At 39.6% G+C, this 9,238-nt stretch overlaps 1 protein-coding gene across 1 annotated transcript; it reads left to right on the top strand.

Annotated features, from left to right (window-relative positions):
• The first annotated feature begins 4,060 nt into the window (after positions 1 to 4,060).
• Positions 4,061 to 8,049, top strand: spag7 (sperm associated antigen 7). Its single transcript, XM_073479949.1, has 7 exons — positions 4,061 to 4,163; positions 5,379 to 5,446; positions 5,595 to 5,683; positions 5,795 to 5,879; positions 6,000 to 6,089; positions 6,651 to 6,807; positions 6,923 to 8,049. Exons 1-7 carry the CDS (start codon positions 4,079 to 4,081, stop codon positions 7,036 to 7,038), a joined length of 690 nt encoding a protein of 229 aa, XP_073336050.1. The 5' UTR covers positions 4,061 to 4,078; the 3' UTR covers positions 7,039 to 8,049.
• Positions 8,050 to 9,238: the final 1,189 nt, after the last annotated feature.

The raw sequence follows: 9,238 nt of genomic DNA on the forward strand, positions 1-9,238 counted from the left end.
GCTGCGCTGTCTGAATAGCACAAAGATTCAACCCAGATGACAATGCAGGGCACAATGCAGTGGCTCGTGTTTACAAATAGCATCCATGCCTTTAACACCTACTAACCCAGGCCAGCCATCAACCATCTTCAGATCCTGGCTCAGTTAACTCTGGTACAACATTCAGTAACCAGATGGATGATAAAATGTCTGAATCATACAGTTGGATGATTACTGGATGTATGTATTTTATGATTTATTATAACAGGCTTTTTCTTGCCTCAAACCGAGGTAAATGTTTTTTTTCAGCTGACAGACATGCTGTTTCCTAAAAAGACTAAACAAAGCCGAAGGTCACCGACACAGACATTTGTTACGATCGGAGATAGGCTGTAGATATGACAATGAATTTGCTTTGCAATCGTGAATGGTGGATTGTGACGTTATCCGTCTGATCCAGACAATGTTGACCAGACGGACGAACAGAGTGGGGAAATAACATAAACACAGACATAACACTTCATTCACAAAAGCTCTATTCCATCACCGCTGTTTGGGTCAGTCACTTGACCATTATTGTCTGCTGTCAGTATCAGCGCCGAGCAAAAGCATGCCAGACTCGACTCAGACTGCTTTCCATGCTGTTATTTCCCTAAGGTCAAGCCAAGTGGGGAATGGGCTGCTCATGGGAGCATTTACACTTATTTTAGATGTTTTTCAGATGGAAAGTTAAAGCAACAACATGTAACTCCCTGAAGAAAGATAGTTGATTGTTGAGTCTCATCTCCAGGTCGTCAAATACTGACATGCTGCCAAACCAGAGCATCAGTATTTGACGATCAACAATCTTTCTCCAGGAAGTTACATTTTGTTTCTTTAAAGAACTACTTTGCATTATATTTGCGACAGTGTAATTAAAGCTGATGAAACAGAAGCAAACCAAACATGAGTAAATGTATGTTCTTTTATTTATTGGCAACACAGCATCACAGTAGAGTTCACAAATCATTTATAATGAAACATTGTTAAATAAGGGGTACAGGATCAGTCACACAGCTTGAGACAACAATAAGAGATCTAAGAGCAATAGGATTACAGCTGCGCACCTAATAAGTCCACTTCAAAAGCACTCATTGTCAGATCCCACAAGTCCAAGAGGGGTTGATTAAGAGTAACACTGTCATAATGATTTATTCCAGAAGGATGCCGCGTCAGTTCCCAGGATACCTGCTGCCTGTACTAAAGATGTCAGCCCTCATGCAGGGACATCTTCCAGGTATCATCGGAGGACAGGTGCTAAGACCGCGTTGCACAGCACCTGAAAATGATCCAAGCACAAATGAAGTCAACCTCACACTTAGCAATCATTTGTCCTTTCCTTCTTTAGAACACGTGGTTCTGTTCTGGCAAAACTGAAATATTCTTTGTAACATATGTACAAGTTCTACTTTGTGATCTTTGCAGGCCTACCTGTATCTTCGAGGGCAACCGTGATGACCAACGATGTACTCCTGAGCATAGCAGAACCGTCTGCAGAGTCCTCTATACCCACATGTCCAATACTGCATTTCTGGATCATTGCCTGTGGATCATTATAAAAGAATCACAAATATGTTCCCACATTCCTGATGGATATTGACTTGTTCATTAACTGCAATCACAATGGTTAAGAAAACAAGTTGTGATTTCATAATTTGATTTTCTTCTCCCAAGAGCCACACAAACAGGCTCGGAATGAGCACAATGCAGTTTGAGCCTTTTCCATATCATGATTGTCTTGATTTGATCTCACACAGTAAGAAAATGTGCGTATCCATTGCTTACCCTCCCCGACTGCGAGCATCAGGAGAAGCACAAGGAGAACCAGGCTCAGTCCCCTCATGTTTGGGTACCAATAACCTTTCAGACACTGTTGTGGACAGGCTGATGCTGCATTTATACAGCATTTCAACCACGGGGGAGGAGTCCGTCGTGCTCTGTCCAAATCACAATAACAAAGTATCGCTGAATGATGGCAGTCTGAGGGCTGAAGGTCAGGACTATCAGCTTACTCAGCTTGGTAAATGGCTGCAGCTTCTTGAGAATTTGAGATTACTTTGAGGCATTTTAACAAAGAAAAACACTGTAATTTTCTGCACTCAATGTCCAAAATAATACTTTATTCATCAAATTCTCTTCAATAACACAGAAATCTAAATGAAAAAGGACAGTTCTTCGATATTGTACTTACATACACCCCTATGCCTGGACAGAGGGGTAAACACAGACCACAAAGGACTCCTTCAAAACAACAAGACCTTCAAAAGCTTATTTAAAGATGAAGCACTAACTAAACTGTTTGTTTTAGACACAGTAAGCAGTACAATTCTGTCTGTCCTGCTGTGTTTTTAATGGGCTGCCCTCTGTTCGACCACTGCTCTGCCCACATCTGAATATGGCAGTAGTTCATGTGTTATTGCTGATGCTGTGAAAGTACAATCAAACTGCACAAAACATGCTGCTCCAGTGACACAGGGGAGGATTGTTAACAATACAATAACAACACAAGGCATGGACACAGAGTCATGTGCTTGTAGAGCATGCCCCCTAGTGCTTGTGTAAGGACAGTTGTTTGCTTGGTTATTCTCTGTCAGTCACATGAACAGAGTACCACCTTAAAGCAACAAACTGTGAATAATCAGTCTAAAGAATTATCTTTAAAATATCTTTTTGCCATGAATTGTTTCAGAAAACCAGAAAACAACAGAACATGAAGAGTCTGGCAGCTTTTCTGTACTAAAGCACAAGGCATGAGCAACTTGCCAAGCACTTTTCCCCAAAAATAGCAAGAACTTATTTAGGTAGCTGTCTCACAGCTTAAATCCTTCTTTGTTTTAGAAATGATTAAAAAAAATGATCCACAATAAAAGAAATTGAGAAATTACATTGTTTTCTGGGCCATTAATAATCTACAGAATGTTAATTCACGGTTAGGCTGGATAAAATGTTATGCTGAAAGCACACCACTTATATATTTGAATCACATAGAGGTACTACAGTGGTGCAGAAAGGGGATGAGCTTTTCACCCTCATTCTCTGTGGGAATCAGCTAAGTATATGCACACACACAAGAGATTTGACTCTGGTTTAAAGTTGCTCTCAGTGTACTTACACACAGATCCAAGAAATAGACATAAGAAAGAAAGAAAAGCTGAAAAAAGTTAGGTAAACACAAACTATTATGTATAAATGCTCTGCTTTAGCTCCTGTCTGTTCCGTCCCATATACCCAGTCTGCTCTGATTGGTCAGCTCACACACATCTGAGCCGGCACCTCTAACAACAACAGAGCAGCTGTGCTAAATCAATTCTTATGTGTCAAACTAGCTGCTAGATATAAGTTATGCAAATGCTTAACTCTACATAGTACATAGTGTGATGTTACAAAGTCACAGGAGCAGTGTTTTCTGTGGGAGAGAGGAGCTTCTATTGGTGCTGACTTTGACCTTTTTAACTTTTATGATTTTTTACATGCACGACAACACAGCTATATAGAACACAGAAGGAAAGGAACAAAGTATATTAATAATAGTAGTAATAATAATAACTTTATTTATAGAGCACCTTTAAAAATAGAGTTTACAAAGTGCTTTGGCAGACGAAGTCAAAAGGCAGGACACTCAGGAAGATAATGTTACAGGATAAATGCTTAACAAACACAGAGAAACCCAGATTAAGGAGAAGTTAAAACAAGAATGCACAAATCTAATAGGAGGGTAGATAGATCAAACTAGCAGGAGACGGTAAGAGGACGACATCACATGAGGGGAATCAAAAACAAATAATAAGATTTAAAACAGCAAAATGAATTCAATGAAAGAAGGACTGAAATAATCAAGAAAAAGGGTGTCTTACAAATAAGCACGTCGTTTGTATATGATTTTATTACCAACATAGATATCACATTGTAGTAATACTCTTCTGCTACAGAGGGTGGCGACACATATATTACCAGCCGGGTTTTCACTCAGCGAAGAAGAGCACTGGCAGTCTGCGCATGCGCCGCTCGTACAGCTGCAGTCAACAACAACAGTCTGGACCATCTGCCCTTTCATTCCAAGATGGCGGACCTCCTAGGTTCAATCTTAAACTCGATGGAGAAGCCTCCCACAGTCGGCGACCAGGAGAGCCGACGAAAGGCTCGAGGTACTTCATGTTTTGCCTAAACGACGACGCATTTTGCGTTCGTGTGATACTGCCGAAATGGATATGACAAGAGATCAATATGTACCGCTATGTGAAAGAAATAAATTGGATAGGCGAGGAGAGCGTTTCTAGTGCTCCCATTGGCCAGTTGAGCTTTCAGTAAGCGCACTTGGCCCGGGTTTAGCACCGCCTCAAAGGAACAGGCAGTCCCGCATGTGCCGCAAACTGCCGCATACCGGAGGTCACTGGACTAGTGATGGGGTAACGAAGCTTCCTGTTGAAAATGGTTCAGTTTGGGAGCATTTGATACAGTCAGAATGGGGATATCTGCTGTCCAAGTCTTTGTTTTCGAATCGATAACCGTGACTGTAATACAAACCTGCTAAAGCACTGTACACAAGCAGCACGGCTTGATCTGCTGCGGTAGTGATACATTTCTTACAAAGCCCTCACTGTTTCCATTAATCAGTTTTATAATCAGTTTTAGCCACATTTTCTCTCTGCCAATTAATTCACATTTTAGAAAAAACATCTTTGCTTTTCTCTCAGGCTATTGGCATCGCACGTGAGTTACAGTCGATAGAAGTGAATAATTTAAGTGACATATATACATCATTTTTTAGCTTTATTCAATTGTAGTGATACATAGTATTTGTAAGTTACCAAAAGCTTTCACAGGTACATATATTTCCTTTAGGCTCCATTTAATTCAACTAATAACTCCAGGAGCCAACAGCTGGCGTTGGTCTCCCGCTGAACATGGTACATTTGGATTACATTATGTCACAATATTTCCTGTTTGTAGAGCTGACACAAAAACTGGACTTCCCAACAACGTGGCAATTCTGAGTGGAGCCACTTAAAAGTTGTTGTGAAGACGTTGCCACATGACTGCGGTGATAAAAACTGGCCAAATCTGTTTCATTAACTGTTATGACTATGCCTACTAATAAAACATCAGAGACTATGTGCGCGTAGACACATGCAACAAATAATAAGATTTGAGTCAGTCCGTAGGCCAGCCTCCAATGATCTGGAAATGTGGTTTGGGGATAACAGGAAGTATGTCTCTTGATTAGCCTTTTTGTGAATTAAGTCTTTGAAAGTACGCGTGGGCCAGCTGTATCTGTGCATGATCCGTGTTTACAACGGAAACTTCAGGCACTATTGGAAATAAACAAACTCCATGAAAACTTAAACTTCTGTCCTTTTAAGAGCAAGCAGCAAGGCTCAAGAAGATGGAGGAAGACGAGAAAAAAAAGAAAGCAGCGTTCAGGAAAAAGGTGAGAGCTTACGTGTCACAACTAGTACGACTACGACGCCACCACCAACTCTAACTTCATTGCATACAAACATATAACTGAATTAACACTACTATATCATATATATTATCACATGCAAAATAACACAGACTCCCTGTGTCTTGTTCAGATGGAGAAAGAGGTGTCAGATTTCATTCAGGACAGCGCACAACAGAAACGGAAATACAATCCTATGGGGAAGATTGAAAGGAGTATATTGTAAGTAGTCATTGCTTTGCTTTATTTGATAAGCCCCTTTTATGCAACAAAAAAAACATGTTTTGTTATTAGCTCACAGCTGTTCACATTTCATGTCCTCCTGTCTTACAGGCATGATGTTGCAGAAGTGGCTGGTCTGACTTCTTTTTCTTTCGGGGAAGACGAGGAGAGCCGTTACGTCATGCTTTTCAAGAAGGTCTGAGCGCTTTGTTCTTGATTCAGTGTTCCCTTTGTTACTATTATTAGGACATCATAGAACAATGATATGAAAACTATGAGCAGAAGTGTGACTTATTTCCATCTCGTGCTGTGGCAGGAATTTGCTCCATCAGATGAGGAGCTGGAAGCCTATCGCAAAGGAGAGGAGTGGGATCCCAAGGTGGCGGAGCAACGGCGCAGACTAAAAGTGAGACTGAACGCTCTTGTCCTTTCAATTCTTCTGGTTATGTTTTGTTGGTTTAGGGGTGCATTTGTCACATTACAATCAATACGAAGCTTAACATTGACAAATTAATATCATGAGGTATTCCTGCCTTTAAATGTCTCATGTCCTTTTTTTTATATATTATTATAAATTATTATTATATATTTATTATTTATATGTCATTACCTAAACTTGTTTTTAGAGTGTATTTAATTGCTAAAAAGGAGACAAAAGACACAGTAAACCAAGTTAAAGATGAATTTGACAATTTGATATCACGGTAATGTCGTTCATCATGAATTCGTTTGGCCTTGGTATCCTTATGCTTGTAGTTTGAATTGATACTTTTACTCCTACAAGTCCCAGTACTTTTTGGGGAAGGATGCTGGAATAGGTTAATGCATTTCCTGAAGTGGAAACTGGTGAGGCAGGTTAAGGAGAAACGGCTATATATTTTTCAATTTACATTGCAGCTTGAGGTTATTTAACTATTCCTTGATTATCTGTTACAGTCTCCTGACTTTTTCCCCCTCCTCTCTGCAGGAACAGGCTGCGTTGGAAGAATTAGCATCCAGTCAGACGAAGAAGCCAGAGGCATGTCCCAACTCCAACTACAGAGACAAGTACAGTCACCTGATCGGCACCTCGGCTGCTAAAGATGCAGCACACACACTAGAGGCCAACAGGGCCTATGGCTGTGGTGAGTAAACGTTGTCGCACTGATCAGTCTCATAGAAGCACTGTGTTGCTTCTCTCGAATAACAGCTCCACGTTATTTACTCATTATCTTGTTGTTTTATTTCTGTTTTTCTCAGTGCCGGTGGCCAACAAGAGGGACACTCGCTCCATAGAGGAAGCCATGAATGAAATCAGAGCGAAGAAGCGGCTGAAGCAAGAGGACGACTCAGGGGCACACAGCAGCAGCTCTTGAGTCTCCTCCATTTGTGCTTTCCGTCTACTGTTGTGTGTATGCGTGTGGGTGTGTATGTGTGTATATGTGTGTGTGTGCGCAGTATAATTCATCCTATAATGCAATACTCTGTACTTCAGACATTTAAAGTATAACTTATATGGCAGGCGTTGAATCTAGTCTATGTATGCCACACTCTGATTGTTCTGATATCGTGAAATCTGGGTTTGGTGGAGGTACTCAGGTGTGTCCGATCCAGGAGGTGGATCACTTTACATGTGATGTTCTGTCAGTTATCAAGCCTCTCATACACGATAATATACCATGCAGTATGAGAAACACGTTTTGACTACAAAGAAATTTGTCCACTGGGTGTTCAGCTAATTAAGAGCACCCGATGTCTTCTTACATTGTTTTTAAAGGACATTTTTGGCAGTGATTGACATTTTTGATGCAGATGTGCATCAGTGACATTTTTAACATTAAAATATTGATACTTTCGAGCTTTAGCCAGGCTTGATGACATTTTGAAAGCAAGTCATTAGACAGTGTACTGAAAAGTCCTGCAGACAGTGTTCCGAATATCCAGTGCAGTTTTTTAAAAGGGAAACAGGAGTCCCGTCTGTCGATCAGCATTGGGTTTGTTAAATTTTTGTTTTAAGTCTCAGCCTGTTTCAGAACTTTGTGAAGTTGGAAACATGCCATTTTCTCCGTTTCAAGAGGAATCACATTTTAGAAGATAACGTTTTTTCAATTTTAGGGTCAAGTCTGTGATCATGTTTCGTTTTGGTTTCTATGCATCTGCACCAACTGAACTAAACTGTCACTACAAGCTAAATGTTTTATTATTGAGCCATATGATGGCTTTCATTAGCCATCATAGGATGGAGCAGATGTACCAGACTCATTGTAGAAATATTAGTCAGATCTCTTTTGTTTGTCATATCTTCAATTTCTTGGCATCTTGATGTCTGTTTTAACATGGTTGCACTGTTTTATCCCCTGATGTGTGTTAATAAACAGAGAACTCTCTGCATGTCACCGTCATTTAGACTGGTTCAATAATGGTTTTCGACTGGTTTTAGTGATGACTACAGGGTGTAAGAAACGTGACATAATAAGAAAACCTAACAGTATAAATTAATCCAACATAAAATGTAGGTTTAGAAAAGGATTCACTCTCACTGGATGTAAAAGAAGACAGGAAAGTGACATCATCATAAGTCAGTGACGTTAAAGGATGTTTACTCGAATGCTTCTTGTAGTAAACATGTATGTGATGCTGTGATCCTACTCTCTCACTGAGGTGACATAGAGCAGAAACAAGTGATAGAGGGGCGGAATGGCTGAGACAGAGACACCATTCACCCTATTACAAGACACTGTACCAACAACATGATTTTGAAGCTGCTATTTAAGGTGAAAAAGTTACATATTGTTGCTTTAAGTAAAAGAGCTCAACATTTCCTCTGTTATTTAAAGTGTTGGAAAAAGTACCCAAAAGTCATACTTAAGTAGAAGTAAAGATATTGTGTTAAAATATTACTTTTGTTTATGGCCCTATTTGTAAGAAAGTGGATTTTTGTGTCGCTATGGGATTGTAGGTCGGGGCGGGCTCAGTATTTGATGGGAATGAGACTCAAAAATCAACTTTCACTACAAATTGGACCTTTAAGGTATCTGACACTGAATGTACTAAAGTATCAAATCTAATTTTCTGCCAATAAATGTAGTTAATTATATAAAAAAAAGATATAAGTAAAAATAAATAAAACATTTGTTTTAATGTAATTATATACTGTGTACTATGGGTTGAGCTGCATTTAGCATTCTTCTGTTTATCAGAATCATTTTATTTGATTTTTCAATCTAATGCCAACAAAATATATACATTTTCAAAAATGTGCTACTTTTGCCCTGATCCAGTATGCAAGCTGAAAAGAAACTTAAGTGGCCTGTGATATATATTTAGTTCCTGTATGTATGTATGTATGTATGTATGTATATACTGTATATATAACATCCTGCCTCACTGCAGTCCTCCTCGTTTCTCCGTTCTTGAGCTAACTGTACCTCTTGTCTCCGGAAGGAGGCGCCAAAGATTAACCAAGAAAAAATGGATTTTTTTTTTTTTTTTTTAAACTCTTGTTTCACACTGTCCTGCAGTTTCTGTCTCGCAGAAACACACATCTATTGCGCGTTGAGGACTCAGTCACACACA

This window comes from Pagrus major, chromosome 13, assembly GCF_040436345.1.
Source record: "Pagrus major chromosome 13, Pma_NU_1.0".
Taxonomy (NCBI): Eukaryota; Metazoa; Chordata; class Actinopteri; order Spariformes; family Sparidae; genus Pagrus; species Pagrus major.